This window comes from Carcharodon carcharias, assembly GCF_017639515.1.
Source record: "Carcharodon carcharias isolate sCarCar2 chromosome 36 unlocalized genomic scaffold, sCarCar2.pri SUPER_36_unloc_1, whole genome shotgun sequence".
Classification (NCBI taxonomy): domain Eukaryota; kingdom Metazoa; phylum Chordata; class Chondrichthyes; order Lamniformes; family Lamnidae; genus Carcharodon; species Carcharodon carcharias.
The window spans coordinates 1704003-1728499 of NW_024470726.1; the positions used below are offsets into that span (position 1 = coordinate 1704003).

General features: G+C 51.9%; 1 protein-coding gene across 1 annotated transcript in view; it reads right to left on the minus strand.

The window, feature by feature from the left end:
• Positions 1-24497, minus strand: part of cgnb (cingulin b) — a 114265-nt gene that overhangs the window by 19151 nt on the left and 70617 nt on the right. The window contains exons 17-18 of the mRNA XM_041181560.1: positions 23757-23918; positions 20917-21006 (exon numbers count right to left, since the gene is read on the minus strand). Of these exons, the coding sequence (XP_041037494.1) occupies positions 20917-21006; positions 23757-23918 (252 nt within the window). The remainder of the gene's footprint in view (positions 1-20916; positions 21007-23756; positions 23919-24497) is intronic.

The following is a 24497-nucleotide window of genomic DNA, read 5'->3' on the forward strand; positions in this document are numbered from 1 at the left end:
TGCCTCCCGCCTAACCACTCTCTTGCGTGAAAAAGGTTTTCCTCATGTCTCTCTTGCCTTTTTTGGCCAATCACCTTAAATTGGTGTCCTCAGTGGTTATCTGCCCTTCAGCCATGGGAGACGATTTCCCTTTAATTATTCCATCTAAAACCACTGACAATTTTAAACCACTCTGCCAAACCTCCTCTGCTCAGATGTACAAATCAGGAATTCGTTGAACTGATATGTCGGCTGTGGAGTTTTCATACAACGCCCAACTTGACTCATTAACCAAAAAAGGCAAGTCCACTCATAAAATATTCTCTCCTAGGAAGCTACAGACTATTTAGGGTTGCATTTGCCCATCAGAGTGACGACAGATGAGAGGTGATGGGCTGGGCTGGAAGCAGAGTGCTTTTCAAATCAAGACCTCCAGGCATCACAGGATGTACAACATCAGCAACTTGCAGCATGGACGGAGTGCTGCACTGCCAGAGGTGCCTTCTTTCAGGATGAGGCATTAAAAGATCCCATGGCCACTATTTCAAAAATGAACTGGGGGGGCATGGGGTGGAGGGGTGGGGGATTCTCCCTGGTGTCCTGGGGTGGCAGGGAGGCAATATTTATCTCTCAATCAACAAAAAATAAATGACCTGGGACATGATCACATTAAAGGTTTGTGGGAGCTTGCTGTGCGCAAATTGGCTGCTGTGTTTCCTACATTACAACAGTGCTTATATTTCAAAATGACTCTGTGGACTGCGAAGCACTTTGGGATGTCAGATGGCCATGAAAAGCACCATAAAAATGCAAGTCTTTTAAAGTTTTAACTTGCATTTATACAGTTATTTTTAAACATGATCTAACGTCCTAAGGTGCTTTCACAGGAGGATTATAAAAAAATGTCACTGACTAAAAGCTTAGTGAGAGAGGTAGAAGAGGGAGAGAAAGGGGGGGGGGAGGAGGGAGGCGAGAGAGAGAGAGAGGGAGGCGAGAGAGGAGGGAGGAAGGCGAGAGAGGAGGGAGGGAGGCGAGAGAGGAGGGAGGGAGGCGAGAGAGGAGGGAGGAAGGCGAGAGAGGAGGGAGGAAGGCGAGAGAGGAGGGAGGAAGGCGAGAGAGGAGGGAGGAAGGCGAGAGAGGAGGGAGGAGGCGAGAGAGGAGGGAGGAAGGCGAGAGAGGAGGGAGGAAGGCGAGAGAGGAGGGAGGAGGCGAGAGAGGAGGGAGGAGGCGAGAGAGGAGGGAGGAAGGCGAGAGAGGAGGGAGGAGGCGAGAGAGGAGGGAGGAAGGCGAGAGAGGAGGGAGGAAGGCGAGAGAGGAGGGAGGAGGCGAGAGAGGAGGGAGGGAGGCGAGAGAGGAGGGAGGAAGGCGAGAGAGGAGGGAGGAAGGCGAGAGAGGAGGGAGGAAGGCGAGAGAGGAGGGAGGAAGGCGAGAGAGGAGGGAGGAAGGCGAGAGAGGAGGGAGGAGGCGAGAGAGGAGGGAGGGAGGCGAGAGAGGAGGGAGGGAGGCGAGAGAGGAGGGAGGGAGGCGAGAGAGGAGGGAGGGAGGCGAGAGAGGAGGGAGGGAGGCGAGAGAGGAGGGAGGGAGGCGAGAGAGGAGGGAGGAAGGCGCGAGAGGAGGGAGGAAGGCGAGAGAGGAGGGAGGAAGGCGAGAGAGGAGGGAGGAAGGCGAGAGAGGAGGGAGGAAGGCGAGAGAGGAGGGAGGAAGGCGAGAGAGGAGGGAGGAAGGCGAGAGAGGAGGGAGGAAGGCGAGAGAGGAGGGAGGAAGGCGAGAGAGGAGGGAGGAAGGCGCGAGAGGAGGGAGGAAGGCGCGAGAGGAGGGAGGAAGGCGAGAGAGGAGGGAGGAAGGCGAGAGAGGAGGGAGGAAGGCGCGAGAGGAGGGAGGAAGGCGAGAGAGGAGGGAGGAAGGCGCGAGAGGAGGGAGGAAGGCGAGAGAGGAGGGAGGAAGGCGCGAGAGGAGGGAGGAAGGCGAGAGAGGAGGGAGGAAGGCGAGAGAGGAGGGAGGAAGGCGAGAGAGGAGGGAGGAAGGCGAGAGAGGAGGGAGGAAGGCGAGAGAGGAGGGAGGAAGGCGAGAGAGGAGGGAGGAAGGCGAGAGAGGAGGGAGGAAGGCGAGAGAGGAGGGAGGAAGGCGAGAGAGGAGGGAGGAAGGCGAGAGAGGAGGGAGGAAGGCGAGAGAGGAGGGAGGAAGGCGAGAGAGGAGGGAGGAAGGCGAGAGAGGAGGGAGGAAGGCGAGAGAGGAGGGAGGAAGGCGAGAGAGGAGGGAGGAAGGCGAGAGAGGAGGGAGGAAGGCGAGAGAGGAGGGAGGAAGGCGAGAGAGGAGGGAGGAAGGCGAGAGAGGAGGGAGGAAGGCGAGAGAGGAGGGAGGAAGGCGAGAGAGGAGGGAGGAAGGCGAGAGAGGAGGGAGGAAGGCGAGAGAGGAGGGAGGAAGGCGAGAGAGGAGGGAGGAAGGCGAGAGAGGAGGGAGGAAGGCGAGAGAGGAGGGAGGAAGGCGAGAGAGGAGGGAGGAAGGCGAGAGAGGAGGGAGGAAGGCGAGAGAGGAGGGAGGAAGGCGAGAGAGGAGGGAGGAAGGCGAGAGAGGAGGGAGGAAGGCGAGAGAGGAGGGAGGAAGGCGAGAGAGGAGGGAGGAAGGCGAGAGAGGAGGGAGGAAGGCGAGAGAGGAGGGAGGAAGGCGAGAGAGGAGGGAGGAAGGCGAGAGAGGAGGGAGGAAGGCGAGAGAGGAGGGAGGAAGGCGAGAGAGGAGGGAGGAAGGCGAGAGAGGAGGGAGGAAGGCGAGAGAGGAGGGAGGAAGGCGAGAGAGGAGGGAGGAAGGCGAGAGAGGAGGGAGGAAGGCGAGAGAGGAGGGAGGAAGGCGAGAGAGGAGGGAGGAAGGCGAGAGAGGAGGGAGGAAGGCGAGAGAGGAGGGAGGAAGGCGAGAGAGGAGGGAGGAAGGCGCGAGAGGAGGGAGGAAGGCGAGAGAGGAGGGAGGAAGGCGAGAGAGGAGGGAGGAAGGCGAGAGAGGAGGGAGGAAGGCGAGAGAGGAGGGAGGAAGGCGAGAGAGGAGGGAGGAAGGCGAGAGAGGAGGGAGGAAGGCGAGAGAGGAGGGAGGAAGGCGCGAGAGGAGGGAGGAAGGCGAGAGAGGAGGGAGGAAGGCGAGAGAGGAGGGAGGAAGGCGCGAGAGGAGGGAGGAAGGCGAGAGAGGAGGGAGGAAGGCGCGAGAGGAGGGAGGAAGGCGAGAGAGGAGGGAGGAAGGCGCGAGAGGAGGGAGGAAGGCGCGAGAGGAGGGAGGAAGGCGAGAGAGGAGGGAGGAAGGCGAGAGAGGAGGGAGGAAGGCGAGAGAGGAGGGAGGAAGGCGAGAGAGGAGGGAGGAAGGCGAGAGAGGAGGGAGGAAGGCGAGAGAGGAGGGAGGAAGGCGAGAGAGGAGGGAGGAAGGCGAGAGAGGAGGGAGGAAGGCGCGAGAGGAGGGAGGAAGGCGAGAGAGGAGGGAGGAAGGCGAGAGAGGAGGGAGGAAGGCGCGAGAGGAGGGAGGAAGGCGCGAGAGGAGGGAGGAAGGCGAGAGAGGAGGGAGGAAGGCGAGAGAGGAGGGAGGAAGGCGAGAGAGGAGGGAGGAAGGCGAGAGAGGAGGGAGGAAGGCGAGAGAGGAGGGAGGAAGGCGAGAGAGGAGGGAGGAAGGCGAGAGAGGAGGGAGGAAGGCGAGAGAGGAGGGAGGAAGGCGAGAGAGGAGGGAGGAAGGCGAGAGAGGAGGGAGGAAGGCGAGAGAGGAGGGAGGAAGGCGAGAGAGGAGGGAGGAAGGCGAGAGAGGAGGGAGGAAGGCGAGAGAGGAGGGAGGAAGGCGAGAGAGGAGGGAGGAAGGCGAGAGAGGAGGGAGGAAGGCGAGAGAGGAGGGAGGAAGGCGAGAGAGGAGGGAGGAAGGCGAGAGAGGAGGGAGGAAGGCGAGAGAGGAGGGAGGAAGGCGAGAGAGGAGGGAGGAAGGCGAGAGAGGAGGGAGGAAGGCGAGAGAGGAGGGAGGAAGGCGAGAGAGGAGGGAGGAAGGCGAGAGAGGAGGGAGGAAGGCGAGAGAGGAGGGAGGAAGGCGAGAGAGGAGGGAGGAAGGCGAGAGAGGAGGGAGGAAGGCGAGAGAGGAGGGAGGAAGGCGAGAGAGGAGGGAGGAAGGCGAGAGAGGAGGGAGGAAGGCGAGAGAGGAGGGAGGAAGGCGAGAGAGGAGGGAGGAAGGCGAGAGAGGAGGGAGGAAGGCGAGAGAGGAGGGAGGAAGGCGAGAGAGGAGGGAGGAAGGCGAGAGAGGAGGGAGGAAGGCGAGAGAGGAGGGAGGAGGCGAGAGAGGAGGGAGGAAGGCGAGAGAGGAGGGAGGAAGGCGAGAGAGGAGGGAGGAAGGCGAGAGAGGAGGGAGGAAGGCGAGAGAGGAGGGAGGAAGGCGAGAGAGGAGGGAGGAAGGCGAGAGAGGAGGGAGGAAGGCGAGAGAGGAGGGAGGAAGGCGAGAGAGGAGGGAGGAAGGCGAGAGAGGAGGGAGGAAGGCGAGAGAGGAGGGAGGAAGGCGAGAGAGGAGGGAGGAAGGCGAGAGAGGAGGGAGGAAGGCGAGAGAGGAGGGAGGAAGGCGAGAGAGGAGGGAGGAAGGCGAGAGAGGAGGGAGGAAGGCGAGAGAGGAGGGAGGAAGGCGAGAGAGGAGGGAGGAAGGCGAGAGAGGAGGGAGGAAGGCGAGAGAGGAGGGAGGAAGGCGAGAGAGGAGGGAGGAAGGCGAGAGAGAGGGAGGAAGGCGAGAGAGGAGGGAGGAAGGCGAGAGAGGAGGGAGGAAGGCGAGAGAGGAGGGAGGAAGGCGAGAGAGGAGGGAGGAAGGCGAGAGAGGAGGGAGGAAGGCGAGAGAGGAGGGAGGAAGGCGAGAGAGGAGGGAGGAAGGCGAGAGAGGAGGGAGGAAGGCGAGAGAGGAGGGAGGAAGGCGAGAGAGGAGGGAGGAAGGCGAGAGAGGAGGGAGGAAGGCGAGAGAGGAGGGAGGAAGGCGAGAGAGGAGGGAGGAAGGCGAGAGAGGAGGGAGGAAGGCGAGAGAGGAGGGAGGAAGGCGAGAGAGGAGGGAGGAAGGCGCGAGAGGAGGGAGGAAGGCGCGAGAGGAGGGAGGAAGGCGCGAGAGGAGGGAGGAAGGCGCGAGAGGAGGGAGGAAGGCGCGAGAGGAGGGAGGAAGGCGCGAGAGGAGGGAGGAAGGCGCGAGAGGAGGGAGGAAGGCGCGAGAGGAGGGAGGAAGGCGCGAGAGGAGGGAGGAAGGCGCGAGAGGAGGGAGGAAGGCGCGAGAGGAGGGAGGAAGGCGCGAGAGGAGGGAGGAAGGCGCGAGAGGAGGGAGGAAGGCGCGAGAGGAGGGAGGAAGGCGCGAGAGGAGGGAGGAAGGCGCGAGAGGAGGGAGGAAGGCGCGAGAGGAGGGAGGAAGGCGCGAGAGGAGGGAGGAAGGCGCGAGAGGAGGGAGGAAGGCGCGAGAGGAGGGAGGAAGGCGCGAGAGGAGGGAGGAAGGCGCGAGAGGAGGGAGGAAGGCGCGAGAGGAGGGAGGAAGGCGCGAGAGGAGGGAGGAAGGCGCGAGAGGAGGGAGGAAGGCGCGAGAGGAGGGAGGAAGGCGCGAGAGGAGGGAGGAAGGCGCGAGAGGAGGGAGGAAGGCGCGAGAGGAGGGAGGAAGGCGCGAGAGGAGGGAGGAAGGCGCGAGAGGAGGGAGGAAGGCGCGAGAGGAGGGAGGAAGGCGCGAGAGGAGGGAGGAAGGCGCGAGAGGAGGGAGGAAGGCGCGAGAGGAGGGAGGAAGGCGCGAGAGGAGGGAGGAAGGCGCGAGAGGAGGGAGGAAGGCGCGAGAGGAGGGAGGAAGGCGCGAGAGGAGGGAGGAAGGCGCGAGAGGAGGGAGGAAGGCGCGAGAGGAGGGAGGAAGGCGCGAGAGGAGGGAGGAAGGCGCGAGAGGAGGGAGGAAGGCGCGAGAGGAGGGAGGAAGGCGCGAGAGGAGGGAGGAAGGCGCGAGAGGGGGAGGAAGGCGCGAGAGGGGGAGGAAGGCGCGAGAGGGGGAGGAAGGCGCGAGAGGGGGAGGAAGGCGCGAGAGGGGGAGGAAGGCGCGAGAGGGGGAGGAAGGCGCGAGAGGGGGAGGAAGGCGCGAGAGGGGGAGGAAGGCGCGAGAGGGGGAGGAAGGCGCGAGAGGGGGAGGAAGGCGCGAGAGGGGGAGGAAGGCGCGAGAGGGGGAGGAAGGCGCGAGAGGGGGAGGAAGGCGCGAGAGGGGGAGGAAGGCGCGAGAGGGGGAGGAAGGCGCGAGAGGGGGAGGAAGGCGCGAGAGGGGGAGGAAGGCGCGAGAGGGGGAGGAAGGCGCGAGAGGGGGAGGAAGGCGCGAGAGGGGGAGGAAGGCGCGAGAGGGGGAGGAAGGCGCGAGAGGGGGAGGAAGGCGCGAGAGGGGGAGGAAGGCGCGAGAGGGGGAGGAAGGCGCGAGAGGGGAGGAAGGCGCGAGAGAGGGAGGAAGGCGCGAGAGAGGGAGGAAGGCGCGAGAGAGGGAGGAAGGCGCGAGAGAGGGAGGAAGGCGCGAGAGAGGGAGGAAGGCGCGAGAGAGGGAGGAAGGCGCGAGAGAGGGAGGAAGGCGCGAGAGAGGGAGGAAGGCGCGAGAGAGGGAGGAAGGCGCGAGAGAGGGAGGAAGGCGCGAGAGAGGGAGGAAGGCGCGAGAGAGGGAGGAAGGCGCGAGAGAGGGAGGAAGGCGCGAGAGAGGGAGGAAGGCGCGAGAGAGGGAGGAAGGCGCGAGAGAGGGAGGAAGGCGCGAGAGAGGGAGGAAGGCGCGAGAGAGGGAGGAAGGCGCGAGAGAGGGAGGAAGGCGCGAGAGAGGGAGGAAGGCGCGAGAGAGGGAGGAAGGCGCGAGAGAGGGAGGAAGGCGAGAGAGAGGGAGGAAGGCGAGAGAGAGGGAGGAAGGCGAGAGAGAGGGAGGAAGGCGAGAGAGAGGGAGGAAGGCGAGAGAGAGGGAGGAAGGCGAGAGAGAGGGAGGAAGGCGAGAGAGAGGGAGGAAGGCGAGAGAGAGGGAGGAAGGCGAGAGAGAGGGAGGAAGGCGAGAGCGAGGGAGGAAGGCGAGAGAGAGGGAGGAAGGCGAGAGAGAGGGAGGAAGGCGAGAGCGAGGGAGGAAGGCGAGAGCGAGGGAGGAAGGCGAGAGAGAGGGAGGAAGGCGAGAGAGAGGGAGGAAGGCGAGAGAGAGGGAGGAAGGCGAGAGAGAGGGAGGAAGGCGAGAGAGAGGGAGGAAGGCGAGAGAGAGGGAGGAAGGCGAGAGAGAGAGAGAGGACGGACAGAGAGAGAGAGAGAGGACGGACAGAGAGAGAGAGAGAGAGGACAGACAGAGAGAGAGAGAGAGGACGGACAGAGAGAGAGAGAGAGGACGGACAGAGAGAGAGAGAGAGAGGACAGAGAGAGAGAGGAAGGACAGAGAGAGAGAGAGGAAGGACAGAGAGAGAGAGAGAGAAAGAGGAAGGACAGAGAGAGAGAGAGAGAGAGAGAGGAAGGACAGAGAGAGAGAGAGGAAGGACAGAGAGAGAGAGAGGAAGGACAGAGAGAGAGAGAGGAAGGACAGAGAGAGAGAGAGAGGACGGACAGAGAGAGAGAGAGAGAGGACGGACAGAGAGAGAGAGAGAGGACGGACAGAGAGAGAGAGAGAGGACGGACAGAGAGAGAGAGAGGAAGGACAGAGAGAGAGAGAGGAAGGACAGAGAGAGAGAGAGGAAGGACAGAGAGAGAGAGAGGAAGGACAGAGAGAGAGAGAGGAAGGACAGAGAGAGAGAGAGGAAGGACAGAGAGAGAGAGAGGAAGGACAGAGAGAGAGAGAGGAAGGACAGAGAGAGAGAGAGGAAGGACAGAGAGAGAGAGAGGAAGGACAGAGAGAGAGAGAGGAAGGACAGAGAGAGAGAGAGGAAGGACAGAGAGAGAGAGAGGAAGGACAGAGAGAGAGAGAGGAAGGACAGAGGGAGAGAGAGGAAGGACAGAGAGGGAGAGAGAGAGGAAGGACAGAGAGGGAGAGAGAGAGGAAGGACAGAGAGGGAGAGAGAAAGGAAGGACAGAGAGGGAGAGAGAAAGGAAGGACAGAGAGGGAGAGAGAAAGGAAGGACAGAGAGGGAGAGAGAGAGGAAGGACAGAGAGGGAGAGAGAGAGGAAGGACAGAGAGGGAGAGAGAGAGGAAGGACAGAGAGGGAGAGAGAGGAAGGACAGAGAGGGAGAGAGAGAGGAAGGACAGAGAGGGAGAGAGAAAGGAAGGACAGAGAGGGAGAGAGAAAGGAAGGACAGAGAGGGAGAGAGAAAGGAAGGACAGAGAGGGAGAGAGAGAGGAAGGACAGAGAGGGAGAGAGAGAGGAAGGACAGAGAGGGAGAGAGAGAGGAAGGACAGAGAGGGAGAGAGAGAGGAAGGACAGAGAGGGAGAGAGAGGGAAGGACAGAGAGGGAGAGAGAGGGGAAGGACAGAGAGGGAGAGAGAGGGGAAGGACAGAGAGGGAGAGAGAGAGGAAGGACAGAGAGGGAGAGAGAGAGGAAGGACAGAGAGGGAGAGAGAGAGGAAGGACAGAGAGGGAGAGAGAGAGGAAGGACAGAGAGGGAGAGAGAGAGGAAGGACAGAGGGAGAGAGAGGAAGGACAGAGGGAGAGAGAGGAAGGACAGAGGGAGAGAGAGGAAGGACAGAGGGAGAGAGAGGAAGGACAGAGGGAGAGAGAGGAAGGACAGAGGGAGAGAGAGGAAGGACAGAGGGAGAGAGAGGAAGGACAGAGGGAGAGAGAGGAAGGACAGAGGGAGAGAGAGGAAGGACAGAGGGAGAGAGAGGAAGGACAGAGGGAGAGAGAGGAAGGACAGAGGGAGAGAGAGGAAGGACAGAGGGAGAGAGAGGAAGGACAGAGGGAGAGAGAGGAAGGACAGAGGGAGAGAGAGGAAGGACAGAGGGAGAGAGAGGAAGGACAGAGGGAGAGAGAGGAAGGACAGAGAGGGAGGGAGAGGAAGGACAGAGAGGGAGAGAGAGGAAGGAGAGAGAGGAAGGAGAGAGAGGAAGGAGAGAGAGGAAGGAGAGAGAGGAAGGAGAGAGTGGAAGGAGAGAGATGAAGGAGAGGGAGAGAGGACGGAGATGGAGAGATGAAGGAGAGGGAGAGAGCAGGGAGAGGGAGAGAGGACGGAGAGGGAGAGAGGAAGGAGAGGGAGAGAGGAAGGAGAGGGAGAGAGGAAGGAGAGGGAGAGAGGAAGGAGAGGGAGAGAGGAAGGAGAGGGAGAGAGGAAGGAGAGGGAGAGAGGAAGGAGAGGGAGAGAGGAAGGAGAGGGAGAGAGGAAGGGGAGGGAGAGAGGAAGGAGAGGGAGAGAGGAAGGAGAGGGAGAGAGGAAGGAGAGGGAGAGAGGAAGGAGAGGGAGAGAGGAAGGAGAGGGAGAGAGGAAGGAGAGGGAGAGAGGAAGGGGAGGGAGAGAGGAAGGGGAGGGAGAGAGGAAGGAGAGGGAGAGAGGAAGGAGAGGGAGAGAGGAAGGAGAGGGAGAGAGGAAGGAGAGGGAGAGAGGAAGGAGAGGGAGAGAGGAAGGAGAGGGAGAGAGGAAGGAGAGGGAGAGAGGAAGGAGAGGGAGAGAGGAGAGGAAGGAGAGGGAGAGGAGAGGAAGGAGAGGGAGAGGAGAGGAGAGGGAGAGGAGAGGAAGGAGAGGGAGAGGAGAGGAAGGATAGGGAGAGGAGAGGAAGGAGAGGGAGAGGAGAGGAAGGAGAGGGAGAGGAGAGGAAGGGGAGGGAGAGGAGAGGAAGGAGAGGGAGAGGAGAGGAAGGAGAGGGAGAGGAGAGGAAGGAGAGGGAGAGGGAGAGGAGAGATAGAGAGGGAGAGGAGAGATAGAGAGAGAAAGGAGAGATAGAGAGAGAAAGGAGAGATAGAGAGAGAAAGGAGAGATAGAGAGAGAAAGGAGAGATAGAGAGAGAAAGGAGAGATAGTGAGAGATAGTGAGAGAAAGGAGAGAGAGAGAAAGGAGAGAGAGAGGAGAGGAGAGAAAGAGGAGGAAGAGGTTAGAGAGGCTTAGGGACGGAATTCTAGAGCTTAGGACCCCAGGCGGCTGAAGGCATGGCCGCCAATGGTGGAGCGATTAAAATCAGAGACCAGAATTAGGGGGAGTGCAGGGATCTTGGGGTGCTGTGGAACTAGAGGCGATTACAGAGATAAGGAACGGTGAGGCCATAGAGAGATTTGAAAAGAAGGATGGGAATTTTAAAGTCAAGCCGAGCCAATCTAGGTCAGCGAACATGGGGGGGTGGAATGGTGCGGGAATGACACGGGAACATGACTTGCCGCAAGTTCAGGCACGGGCAGCAGAGTTCTGGATAACCTCAAGCATTGCATGTGGGAGACCAGCCGGGAGTTTGCTGCAATTGTCCAGCCCAGGGAAGGCCAGAACGAACGAGGGTTTCGGCAGCAGATGAGCTGAGACGGAGGCCGAAGACAGAGACAGAGGTGGAAGCTGGCGGCCTTACCGGCGGAGCGAGCAGGAGGCCGGAAACTCATCTTGGGGTCGTGTGTGACACCGAGGTCACGAACAGACCGGCTTAATCTCAGGCTGTTGCCGGGGCGGTGGGAGGAATGGAATCGGTAGCTCGGGAATGGATTTGTGTTGGGACAAAGCATCATCTCGGCCTGAAACGTCAGCTCTGCTTCTCTTCACAGGTGCTGCCTGACCTGCTGAGAACTTGAGGCACTTACTTTTTTGTTTTTATTTCAGATTTCTAGCGTCTGCTATGTTTTGCTTCAGGACACGGGTTATGACTTGTGGTCAGATAAATAGAGGCAGGACTCTTATGGGGTAGGAGGGCATCCAAGCATCAAATACTCTGATTTAGCAGAGCAATGGGGAAAAGGAGGAGGAGTTGGGGGGGGGGGTGTTAATGTTATGTTAATTGTATTGTTACAGTCAAGGATAAACAAATGGGGAGGGGGGGGTGGTTACTGATTAATTAGGTAACTTGAGGGTGTATAAAGACGGACTAATTTGGCTTGGAGCATGTCGCACATGGGTGGTCCTGTGCCATGGAAGTTTAAGTAGGTTTCGTGGACTACCCCAGCCACCTGCAATTTCTGCAGCCTTGAGGAGTGGGTTGTGGGCGGAGGTGCTGATCAGGAAGCCTCCTCGTTAGCCTGGCCAAGGTGGCCATAAGCAGGTCCAAAAAGAGTGGACAGTTGGGGGGTGGGGAGAGAGAGAGAGAGAGAGAGAGAGAGTGAGAGAGAGATCGTTCGGCCCGATCTCTTCCGCGCCCACGTCCACACCTGGGTATCCCCAGAAAAGGGGGCAAGTGGTGCCTGCTGGTTCACTTGAGGCCTCCCGCAGCCGGTGGGTGCCACAGGGGCTGGGGTGCATTAATCAGCCTCCAAAATGACATTTCAACTTTCCTTTCGTGATTGTTAATTTTTTCTGCAATAATCTGAAAGTGCCCCTTTAAAGGAGTATATTTACTTATTTGCTCATTTGATTAATTGACAGAGTATAATCGGAGACTGCTGGGACACTGGTAGGGGGGGCAGCGATATGTAATGCTGCTTGCTGTGAATAAACCAACCCTCAAGAATAGGATTCATACTTCACCAGTTGGGCTTGGGATCCATTTATTGGAGGACTGGGGATATGTGTCCGGGGGGGAAGAAGTGGAACTAATTAGATAGGGTCCAAAGGGTTAACATTGGCACAATGGGCCAAAAGGCCTCCTCGCATCTGATTTTATGAAGGCTCAGCTGTTCTAGATGTCTCTGATACACCTACTGCAGCCTCAGGACAAAATACAAATTTTAATGTCCAAAGCTCACTCGCACGCAAAAGGTGGATTGGAGCTGTAACTGAGGTACCTGGGTGTTGGCTGAGGCAGCTGGAACCAGTAGAAGATTTTGGCAGGGCTTCAAGCTTTTTGTAGGGACAGTAAACAGTAGAAAACCACACTCCAGCTGTGCTGAGAGTGCACTTTACACTGGGAGTCGGAGGGATGGCAACACAGTGCAAGTGCCTGACCACCCACCCCACCACCCAACTCCTTGTCAAATCAACTGGTCTTGGTTGAGGATGCTGCAACTGCCCTCAGAGCCTCGGGCTGGGTGGAGAATCAGAGAGTTGAAGAGAAAACAAAAAAAAAAAAAAATCAGAACTTGCACCTGAATGGTGAATGGTAATCACGTGGCCAGGTAGTAATGTTGTTAAGTCATGAGCAACTATGTAAAAGTGTGTTGGAGGAAATCGGTATTATGAACAAGAGAACGAGAAAGGAGGAGGGAGGGAGGGAGGAGGGGGGAAAAGGAGGGAGGGAAAAGTGGGGTTAAAACTATTACTGAGCTAGCAGATGCCAAGCAATATATTTGTATTACTAATAAAATTGATATTATGAAAGGGGTTTTATCGTTAAAAGGTAGGGTTCAAAGAGCGTGGTGATACAATGAGACTTTACATTCAATGAGCCAATGCTGGCTATAAACTTCAGCAGGTGTGTGTGTGCAGGGTAGTGGCAAGCTGCAAGCCTCCCGCTGTCTCCACAGGAACCAAAGTGAAAGGAACCTCATTTTCAATTTGTATGGTGAAAATGCTTTGCCTGGTGTCTGCTTAAGTCTATGGGTTGTTGCTGCCTTAGTGGAGATTAGTTTGGGAATTTGTTAAAAGTTATGACAGTCGTACTCTGCAGCCATGTATGTGTTTCATGTGTTGTAACTTAATAAGTAGTTTCATCTGGTTTAATATAAAACCTCTCAAGAACTGGTGGTCTGATTCCTGCACCTCAAACATAACACTTAAAACTATGGGCTGAATTCTCCACCCCCCCCCACCCAACCCCCCCAACCCCCATCCACCCACCCAGTCAGAGGGGTTGTGTGGGCGTGGAGCAGGAGCAAGCATGAACCCGACTGGTGCCCCTGATCGGGTGCGCGCCGCCATTTTACGTGGGTGGGCCAATTAGGACTCGCCCAGCGTGACGCTCGCCTGGAGACGCTGAGCACTCTCTGTGCGGGCCATGGTGGGGGGGAATTCCCTGGGTCTGTACCTGCGCTCTTTCGTGCATGTGCGCAAAAGAGCACAGAAATTTTCCCGAGGCACCAGGGGTGCGTCAGGGAGATTTGTTTAAGGTTCAAACATTTAAATAAAGAATTGAAAATATTTTAAGACATGCCCCCTCATGTGACAGTGTTACATGAGCTGGGACATATCAAGGAACATTAATTCAAAAATTTATTTCATTTATAAACACTTCATGAAACCTCATCCCGCCTGTGGATGAGGTTCCATGAAAAATGCGAAGGCCGCCTGGGCTCTTCGCCTGCCCCCCACCAACCTTTCAGGTTGGCCAGGCAGCTCAGTTAATTGATTTAATTAGTTTTAAACAGGCTTTAGTAGTCCTTTGACAGTTCGGCGGGCCCACAGCCGAGTCGGCAGTGCGCCCGCCGAACTGAAAATCTAAATGACGCGCGGTGATGTCAGGATGCATCGGCAAGAGGGTCCCGCCCTTGCTCGCCGACCGGGAAATTCCCCCCCCCCCCATAGGTTATGACAGTTGTTTAAAGTTTCCCTCTGGGATTTTTAAATAACTCAGCTTTAACAAACTGCTGTCTCATAACAACTGGGGGCTCTAGCGGGGATAATTTATATTTCTAATTCCTTGATTGATTTGGAAGTGGTGAACCTTAAAAGGTTATGAGTGGACTTGGTGAGCTATTTTAAGAAGTGGTGAGACTGCAAGATGGCTTTGGCAATTGTTAAGACTTGGGTGGGAGTAGAACAGGTAACTCTGATTGGATTGGAGAAAATAACTAAAAGTAAGTTAACGGTGTTGGCAGATAAGTTAAAATTGGGATTACCTGGGAGTGCTAGAAAATTAGATATGGTTAAAAGTATAGCACAGCAACGACAGTTGGAAGTGAAACCTGACACTAGTGAGTCACAGCTGGAGGTAGTGAGACTTCTGTTACAAATGAAGACACTTGAATTTGACCAAGCAAAGGAACTGAAAAAGCTTGAATTAGAAGCAAAGGACAGAGAAATGGCTTTTAAAAGGGAATTAGAAATTGCGAAGATGGAGAAGGAGGAGAAGTGAAAGGGAGAGAATTCCAACTGAAAATGTTGGCAGTTAGAAAAGAGATGTCAGAAGGTGAGAAAGGATTTGTCTCCAGAGTAGAACCCAGTGGGGAGATGTTTAAATTTGTACAAGCTCTTCCAAAGTCTGAGGGAAAAGATATTGAAGCATTCTTTATGTCATTGGAGAAGTTAGCTAAACAGATGAAATGGCTGCAGGAAAACTGGACATTATTATTACAGTCTAAGTTGTTAGGTAGGGCCCCTGAGGTATATGCTTTGCTATCAGAAGAAATGCTGGTGAATTATGATGTGGTGAGAAAAGCTATTTTGAGTGCATATGAGTTGGTTCCTGAAGCGCACAAGCAGAAATTTAGGAATATGAGAAAACAGCCTGGGGAAACATATTGAGTTTGAAAGAGTAAAAGAAAGTAATTTTGACCAGTGGATATGGGCATTAAAAATAAAGACAACCAATGCAGCTCTTAGGGAATTTTAGAGGAATTTAAAAATTCAATCCCTTCAACAATGAGAACTCATGTGGAGGAACAGAGGGTTGATTCTGTAAGACAAGCAGCAGAGAGCGCTGATGATTATAAGTTAGTTCATAGAGCTAAACCTTTTTCACTCTTTCAAATTGGAAAAGGATAAAAAGTGGGATGGTGAAAGGAATGTAGGTATTCAGGGAAGAGAAGGAGTAGCTGGAAGTTCCCAGCAAGTTTAATTTTCTCAGAATAAAAAGGAAGATGCTGAAGGTAGGAGTGACATTCGAAAATTGAGGTGTTTTTACTGTGGTAGAGTGGGGCACACAAAGTCAGTGTGATGGAGATTGCAGGAAAAATCTGTAGGAATTATTGGGGTACAGAAAAGCCCTGGAAGTAAAAGTACTGTGGGTTCTGAGGTTCAGGCACAGGAGAAACCAGTGGCTTGAGTACAGGTGAAACAGGGAAAAATCAGTGAAAGGTGAAGAGGTGGGATTGTGTTTACAGTTTACTCAAGAGAATTCTGAGGAACAGGTTGCAGAAATATTTAAATACTTGGTAATGTGAAGGGAAAGTCTTTCCATGTGTACAGGGTGGAGTAGGTAAAGATGTTAAAATTTTAAGAGACACAGGGGCTAGTCAATCCTTAATGTTGTGGGATAGTGATATTTGTTGTTCAAAGGGAGTGCTGCAGGAGAAGGTAATAATAAGTGGGGTTCATGTAGATGCTAAATCTATTCCATTGTGAAAGGTAAATTTAAAGAGCAAATGGAAAGCAGGTGAAGTTACAGTTGGAGTGGTGGAAAAATTGCCCATTGCAGGGGTTCAATTTATTCTGGGTAATGATATAACTGGATCACGAATGTGGGTGATGCCTATGATGGTTGAGCAGCCTGTAGAAGTGTTTACAACAGAGGTGTTACAGAAGGAACATCCTGGATTGTTTCCAGATTGTGTTGAAACGAGATCAAAGGCTCATCGGGAAGAACAGGATAACCAAGATAAGCAGGCAGTTCAAAGGCAAGAAAGTGGTGTCGAAATCCAATTATCTGGCACTGTATTTGATAACATTGTTCATGAGGAAGGACTGCAGGACAGTTCAGTTGAAATGTTTAACTCAAAGAGGTTAGTGGAATTACAGAAAAATGATTTGCAAGTAAAACAGTTATATCAGAAAGCTTATTCGGAAATCAAAGCAAAATGTGTTCCAGTATGTTATTATCTTCGGGGAGGTAATCTGATGAGAAAATGGAAGCTGGAGGGAGGTACATCAGATTGTTATCCCATTAGGGTATAGAAATGAGATTCTGAGGATTGCTCAGGAAATTCCATTGGGGGTACATTTAGAAATTAGGAAAACACAGGAAAAGATAGAGGTTTTTTTTTGGCCAGGATTGCATAGGGATGTAGTCAAATTCTGTAGAACCTGTTATACATGTCAAATGACAGAAAAACCACAAGCAGTGATCAAGCCAGCGCCTTTAATCCCAGCATTTGAAGAAACCTTTTACCAGGGCCATGATTGATTGTGTAGGACCCCTCCCCAAGACGAAGTGGAAATCAGTATTTATTGACAATAATGGATGTGTCTACCAGGTTTCCTGAAGCGATACCTTTAAGAATTATTACAACTAAGATGATTGCGAAGGAGTTAATTAAATTTTTCACACGATATGGTTTACGAAAAGGAAATACAATCAGATCAGGGGTCAAATTTCACGTCGCAGCTGTTTAAGGAAGTAATGAACAGCTTGGGGATAAAACAGTTTTATGTCAACAGCTTATCATTCGGAGTCACAAGGAGCTTTAGAAAGATGGCATCAAACTTTAAAAACTATGATAAGAGCATACTGTCAGAGTTATGCACAGGATTGGGATGCAGGAATTCCATTTTTGTTATTTGCTATTAGAGACACTCCTAATGCATCGACTGGTTTTAGTCCTTTTGAACTAGTTTATGGTCATGAGGTAAGGGGACCAATGACGTTGATTCATGAGAAATTGGTGGTCAAAATTCAGAAAACTACTCTCCTGGATTACGTATCAAGTTCCAGGGAAAGATTGAACAGAGTATGTGAGCTGGCTAGGGAACATTTAAAGATATCACAACAAGCGATGAAAATGAAAGCAGATAAGGAGGCTAAAATTCAGAGTTTTGTTTCTGGAGAGAAAGTGCTAGGTTTATTACCAGTACCAGGTGATTCAATAAATGCAAGATTTAGTGGGCCTTACAGGATTCAAAATTAATTGAGTGAAGTAAATTATTGAATAAATACTCCAGATAGAAGAAAGAAGCAGAGGGTGTGTCATGTAAACATGCTTAAAAAGTACTTTGACAGGGAAGAGGAACAAAAAGAGGTGTAAGTGATGGTGGATGATGAGAAAGAGGTAGAAGTGCAGGACTCTGAAACTGATTTTCCTCTGATCAAATTGGATAATGAAGGGGTGCTTTAAATGAATTTAAATGAAATATTGAGTTACCTTCCAAGCAAGTGTCAAAGTGATTTGGAAAAGCTATTGCAGTCACACAAACCTATTTGTGGAAATAAATTAGGAAAGCCATATTTAGCTTTACATGATGTATGTATAAGAATATCATCTTCAATAAGGCAACAACCTTATAGATTAAATCTGGCAAAGGTATCACAAGTACAAAAAGAAATTGATTTCATGCTTAAAAATGATATCACTGAGTCTAGTTGCAATAACTGGAGTTCGCTTATTGTACTGGTACCGAAACCGGATGGAACACAAAGACTGTGTGTGGACTATCGAAAGGTGAACACGGTGGCAAAAGCGGATTCATATCCCATACCACGGTTGGAGGATTGCATTGAGAAAGTGGGACAATCGAAATTTATCAGAGGTTGATTTGCTAAAAGGATACTGGTGGGTACTGTAGTCAGAAAAAGCAAAGGAGATATCAGCTTTCGTAACGCCAAGTAGACTATATCAGTTTAAAGTCATGCCATTTGGTATGAAGAATGCACCGGTGGCATTTCAAAGACTGACAAACAAAGTAATTGGGGGTTTAAGCAATTGTGCTGTTTGTATTGATGATCTAATTGTTTTCAGTCAGACGTGGGAGGAGCATTTACAGCATCTGGAAGAATTATTTACTCGACTACAAGAAGCTAATTTGGTGATGAACTTGGCTAAAAGTGAATTTGCAAAAGCGCAAGTTACATATCTAGGCCATACCATTGGACATGGTAAGGTGGCTCCGAGAGGTGCGAAAGTCAAGGCTATCGTGGATTTCCCAGTGCCTACAACAAAACGAGAAGTTTTGAGATTTCTGGGTGTGAGTGGGTTTTGCTGGAAATTTGTACCAAACTTTAGCCAAGTGGTTGATCCACCCACTGTCTGAACTATTAAAAAAGAACAAAAAACTTCAATGGACATTGGAGTGTCAGATGTCATTTGATAGTTTGAAAACTGTATTAGCTGCGAACCAGTGTTGGCCGTACCCAGTGATGCCAAGCAATTCAAGTTGGCCTTTGACGCAAGCGATATAGGCACTGGGGCTGTACAAGATGACGACACTGGAATTGAAAAACTGATAAGGGCATTTTTCACGGAGGCTGAATGTACAACAGAGAAGATATTCAACGATCGAAAAAGAGGCTTTGAGTTTGGTGTTAGCATTGCAGCATTTTGAAATGTATGTTGCAAACAGTTCATCAGAAACAATGGTTTATGCAGACCACAATCCTCTGAAGTTTCTGGACAAATTTTGAAACAAAAATGCAAGGCTTTTCAGATGGAGTCTACTATTACAACCATTTAATCTACGTCTTATACATATTGCTGGAAGAGAAAATCTGTTCGCAGATGCGTTATCAAGAGTTTGAAACTTAAAGGAAAATGGAACAATTTTTTAAAAAAACCTAGAGACTGAACTGGACTGATTTATGCTGATACCAAGGACGTGTGTGTGTGTGTGTGTGTGTGTGTGTGTGTATATATATATATACATAAATATATAACATATATATGTTAATGCATACATCTGATAATGTAATAGTATACTAACTATAGGAGATAGTGTGAGATGGGTTATTAAAATGAAGCCATCTTTTAAAATTATGACGCTTCATTTTCTGATAAGGAGGGAGATGTCATGAAGCTATTAATGTATATAATATTATTTGAAAATATTAAAAATATTTTAAAAATATTTAAGATAGAGGTTTAGTCTGTGGGTGTGTCGTAATTGGATTAAAGCCAGCTAGTCTGGGTGCTTTGATACTAGTTTTCAAATGTAAGAGAGATGGCGTGCATTTGCGTTTTTTTAATAGAGCTTTCAAGAAGTGGGATGAAAACTACCACCTAGCTAGCAGGTACCAAGCAATGTGTTTATATTACTAATAGAATTGGTACAATGGAAGGGGTTTTATTGTTAGGAGGTTGAGTTCAAAGAGGCTGGTGATACAATGAGCATTTACATTCAATGAGCGGTGCTAGGTATAATGTCAGCAGTTGTGTGTGTGCAGGGCAGATGCAATGTGAGATCAACAGCATCTGTAAACCTCCAACTGTCTCCACAGGAACCAAAGTGAAAAGAACCTCATTTTGAATTTGTAATGGTGAAAATGCTTTGTCTGGTGGCAGGTTAAGACTATGGGTTGCTGTTTCTTGATGGAGATTAGTTTCGGAATTTGTTAGAAGTTATGATAGTAGTAATTTGTAGCCATGTATCCGTGTTTAATGTGTTGTAGCTTAATAAAATATTTCATCTCGTTTAATATAAAACCTCTTGAGAACTGGCGGGTCTGATTCCTGAATTTAGAGTTCCGTCTCGAACATAATACTTAAAATTATTGGTAATGACAGTTGTTAAAGTTTCCCTCTGGGATTTTTAAATAACTCAGCCTTACCAACTGCATCAGTCATAACAGGGAGAGAGAGAGAGGCGGGGGGGAAAGAGAGGAGTGAGTGAGAAGGGGGCAGGGAAAGAGAGAGAGAGAGAGAGAGAGAAATGGCGGGAGGGAAAGAGAAAAAGAGAGTGGGAAGGAGGGAGAGACACATACACACACACACACACGGAGGAAAGGAGAGAGAGAGAGAGATACACACAGCAAAGGGAAGGAGAATGAGAAAGACACAGAGGAATGCAGAGAGACAGCGAGACAGGAAGGTATAATAATTTCCATGATGTTATTGTCATTTATTGTAAAATAGAGTAATAATGGGTTGTGCCTATGCGAGACTTAATTGAATTAGAGGCAGCTAGTCTGAATGCTTTGATGTTAAGAGACAAAATTAGGTTTGAAATGTCAATTAGGTAAATGCAGGGAAGTTTTAGAATGTGAAGTGTAAAGGGAACATTTGCATTTTTAAACAAACTATAGAGGCTTGAATTCAAAGGAGGGGCTGTAATGTGCATCTAGCCAGCAGAAATAATAAGAAATAGTGTGTTTATTTTTCCCAAAGATTACTGGTGGAATTGGTACTATGATAGGCTTTTCTTATTTGTAGAGAGGAAAAATTCAAAAGACAGTGAAACAATTTAAATTTGCATTCAAAGGGGAAAATATGTATAAAGGAGAGAAGGCTGTTTGTAAGGGAGGCAGTTTAAGATCCAACAAGTGTGAAAAGCCTGCATCCTGCATGTACCAAACTGCTGCCTCCAGGCACTTAAGTTACGAGAAATCACTTTGAAACTGACTGTTCAGGGTATAATTTATTTTGTGTGAGTCTTTTAAACTCTGTGTCTAACTGTTGCCTTAACAAAAGTGTTACTGGGAGTTAAATTAATTGGGGGATTTAGAAGTTATTATAGTAGTAATTTGTAGACATATGTATGTGCTTACGCTCATTTTGCTTATTAATAAATGTTTAATTTGGGTTTATAAAAACCTCTCAAGACTCGGTGGTCTTCTACTAAATTCAAAACCTGCATCTCGAAAAATACAAATTGAAAATTAGTTGTGACAGTTGTTTCAAGCTTTCCTCTGGCATTTGAAGAGCTCAGCATTTACCATCTGCTGTGTCAGAACAAGACTGAGGGAGGGAAGGTGAGAGAAAGACAGACAGAGGGACGAAAGGTGAGAGAGAGAGAAAGAAGGGGAGAGAGAGAGAGAGAGAGAGAAGGGGAGAGAGAGAGAGAAGGGGGAGAGACAGAGAGAGAGACAGAGAGAGAGAGAGGGAGACAGACACAGATAGAGGGAGGGAAGGAGAACGATAGAGGCAGAGACTGAGAGAAAAAGGACTGGTTTCAATCTGGAAAATACTAACTGCTAGAACAGAGGCCACTGGAACTAAATGAAATTGTCCCCAAACAATCTTGACTCAGGGTAAGTGGGATGTGTCCAGGTATCAGAAACAAACTCTTCCGTGCTTATTTAGTAGCTTGTTTAGAGACAATAAACCTGATCAAGAATTTCTGGTTTGAGTCAGACGCTCGGCTGATTAAAGAGTGACCCAGAAGAGTTTTATTCTACAAGATGGTGCCGGCGGGGTTCTGGCCCCTGCTGCTCTACCTGTTCTCTGCTCCTGTTGATTCTCTCGGTTAAAAGGTCAACGTTGCTATTCTCTTCCTCCAGCTCGAGCTCCAGGTGCTTGATTTTATCCTGTCACACAGAGAGAGGAAATGAAAAGAGTTTACAAACAGCCTTCCTGTGCAGGCTCAGCCTTGGTCACGGCTGTCCGGGTGATGAAGCAGTACTCCGACCAGACACATCTCAAGCGTGCCTGCAAAGCACAACAGAGCACCGCCCCCACACTTCCTTTTCCGAGACCCTACAGTGCAGGTCACGTTCCTCTATTCCATGCCAAGTGACCCATAATTCACATGTAAGGGGAAAAAGGGGGTGGTGTGGCGGGGAGGTGATGTGGCGTGGCGGGAATGTCACCGGGCTTGTAATCCAGGGGCCCAGGCTGATGCTCTGGGGGACACGGGTTCAAATCCCCCACCACGGCAGCTGGTGGAACTTAAATTCAGTTAATAGATCTGGAATTGAACCCTTAAGTGCATCGACGGGCAGAGGGATCTGGGTGTACGGGTCCACAGGACACTGGAAGTGGCAACGCAGGTGGATAAGGTAGTCAGGAAGGCATATGGCATGCTTGCCTTCATTGGCAGGGGTATTGAGTACAAAAGCTGGTAAGTCATGCTGCAGCTGTACAGAACCTTTGATTAGGCTACACTTGGAATATTGGGTGCAATTCTGGTCGCCACATTACCAGAAGGATATGGAGGCATTGGAGAGGGTGCAGAGGAGGTTTACCAGGATGCTGCCTGGTCTGGAGGTTATTAGCTACGAGGAGAGGCTGGAGAATCTCGGATTGTTCTCACTAGAGCGACGGAAATTGAGGAGCGACTTGATAGAAGTTTACAAAATTATGAGTGGCATGGACAGAGTAGATAGTCAGAAGCTTTTTCCCAGGGTGGAAGAATCAATTACTAGGGGACACAGATTTAAGTTGAGAGGAGAAAACTTTAGAGGAGATGTGCGGGGCAAGTTTTTTACGCAGAGGGTAGTGAGTGTCTGGAATTCGCTGCCAGAGGAGGTGGTGGAAGCAGGTACGATAGTGGTGTTTAAGAGGCAGCTTGACAAATACATGAATAGGATGGGAACAGAGGGATATGGACCCCGGAAGTGCAAAATGTTTTAGTTGACGGGCAATATAATCGGCGCAGGCTTGGAGGGCCGAAGGGCCTGTTCCTGTGCTGTACTTTTCTTTGTTCTTTGAAAGCCAGTCTCAGTTATGGTAATTACCAATTGTCGGAAAAAAAAGCATCTGATTCACCAATGCCCCTTTAGGGAAAGAAATCTGCCGTCCTTACCCGGTCTGGCCTACGTGTGACTCCAGACCCACAGCCGTATGGTTGACTCTTAACCGCCCCTCTGAAATATTCAGTTCAAGGGGCAATTAGGGTTGGGCAACAAACGCTGGTCTTACCAGTGACGCCCCACATCCCACGAAAGATACAAGAGCGATGGTGATGGATGTGTTACAGTTCACTCGGGGAGTCCGAGTTGCTGTGGCAACACGCACGTTTACACGCATGTTGTGGTCCGGAGCTATGGCTATGGATAGCGACGGTAGAGGTTCCAACTTTCTCCCCATCACGCGACTGACCAGGAATCTCTCCCGCTGTTACCCGCCCGCCACTGGCCTGCGCTGGGAGGATTTGCAGGTTGGTTTGTAAACCCACCCTTCCTTGGCCATCAAGGCCTGGGGTGGGGACTTGAATCCGGACCGTCAGGCTCAGCGGCAGGAGACACTATCCGCTGTTTCGCAGGGTCTCCAAGAGAGTGATGGGGGTACAAATCTGACTGGTCGTTGCGGGTAGCGTGTCATCACTTGGGCTTCCCTTACAGACCCATTACCCCATTCAGCCCTCGAGTGGACGAATTTCCTACCCGACTGTGTTGAAAAGAAATTCCGCCTTGGGGGGTTTTATTTTAAAAAAAATAACAGCTGAGTCCCACCTTCTCCTTATATGAGAAACCAGAAAAAATGCTGTAAAAACTCTGCAGGTCTGTCAGCCTCCGCGGAGAGAGAAAAACAGTGTCTTTAAGGCCGAAGGAGAGTCACCCGGACTCGAGACATTAACTGTTTCCCTCTCCACGGACGCTGACAGGCCGGCCGAGATTTTCCCCCAGCACTTTCTGCTCTTACTTCAGGTTTCCAGCACCTGCTGTAGCATTTTGCTTTTTCCCTCCCTTCTCCTCGCTGGCCTCTGCACCAAGGACACTTCCAGCAGGGCCTCGCCCAATGGTGATCCGAAGCCCGGGGAGATCATTCCCCCTCCCTAACCCCGCGGGCGGTATAAAGCCGCGAGCGCGCTCTCAGCTTTTTCTGCCATCAGCTAACTCGGTGCATGGACAGAACCCGCAACACTCCTCATCTGTAAGCCTGCTGTGCCACAGTGGATATTAATGGCTGGTTCGGGGCCGGGGGGCGGGGGGGGGAATCAGAATTTTCCCGATCGGCAAGTATTTCAGGAATTTCAGGATAGCCCTCAGCGCACCAGGTCTTCGTTTAAGAGCTCGATCACCAAGCTGAAGGCAAACAGGGGAGGGCGAAAAAAGGGGGCGAAAGGGTTGGCAAGGACCAAGGGTCAATTCAAGGCTTCCCCTGGTCCCACCCTGTAAGACGACAGCACTGACACGGCTCCGACTGATTACAGGCGCTGGTCTCAGCCAGGGCCGGAGAGAGCGCTTGCTGGGTTTTGTCATGGGTCGTTGGGGATCGATGTCAAGGCCCCTCGGGGAGCGGGCTGGAGTTCACCGTCCTGCGCACGCGGTGGGCTGGTGGGGGTGGGGGGGTGGAATAACAATAAAGAACCTGCTCGAAACCTCCCGCCACTGACCTCCAGGGCTTTGGCCATCCGGGACTTGTCGTCTTGCGTTCGTTTCCTGGAGTCCCTCTCCTGCTCCAGGTGCTGCACTCGCTGCCCCAGCAGCTCGCTGTCCAGCCGCGCGTTCTCCTTCTCCGCGTTGCTCTGCTGCAGCTCGTGCTTCAAGCGACCCACCTGAAACGGGAGCACGTGTTTTAGAAACCCCCCCCAAAAAAAAACCCGCACGCCTTTTGCAGCTTGTGGGAGGGGGGGTGGGATGGTCGAAAGGCGTCGCTCGTGGGGTTACCCGGGAATGGGAATGACCTTCCTGACGCTTATGGTGATCCCGATCCTTTGGATCCAGGGAGGGGTTGGGTGGCATTGTCCACTGGACTGGACTGGACTGGACTGGTGTTCCAGAGACCCAGGGTAATGCTCAGGGGACCCCAGGGTTCGAATCCCATCACGGCCGCTGGTGAAGTTTGAACTTAGTAAAAGACCTGGCATCAAAAGTCCGATGGCGACCGCGACAATCAGCGACGTCCTTCAATCCTTTCGGGGTCAACCGCGCGGCCGTGCGTCTGGAGTCACGTGTAGGGCCAGACCGGGCGAGTGTCCACCCCCCCACTTTCCTTGAAGGGGACACCTGCGGAGCTGATGGCTTTCTACGACAATCGGTGACAGCTTCACGGTCACCCTGGCCGAAACTAACTTTACATTCCGGACTGCTGCGTTTGGGTTTCAACCCCGCGTGCCCCCGGCAGAGCAACCTTT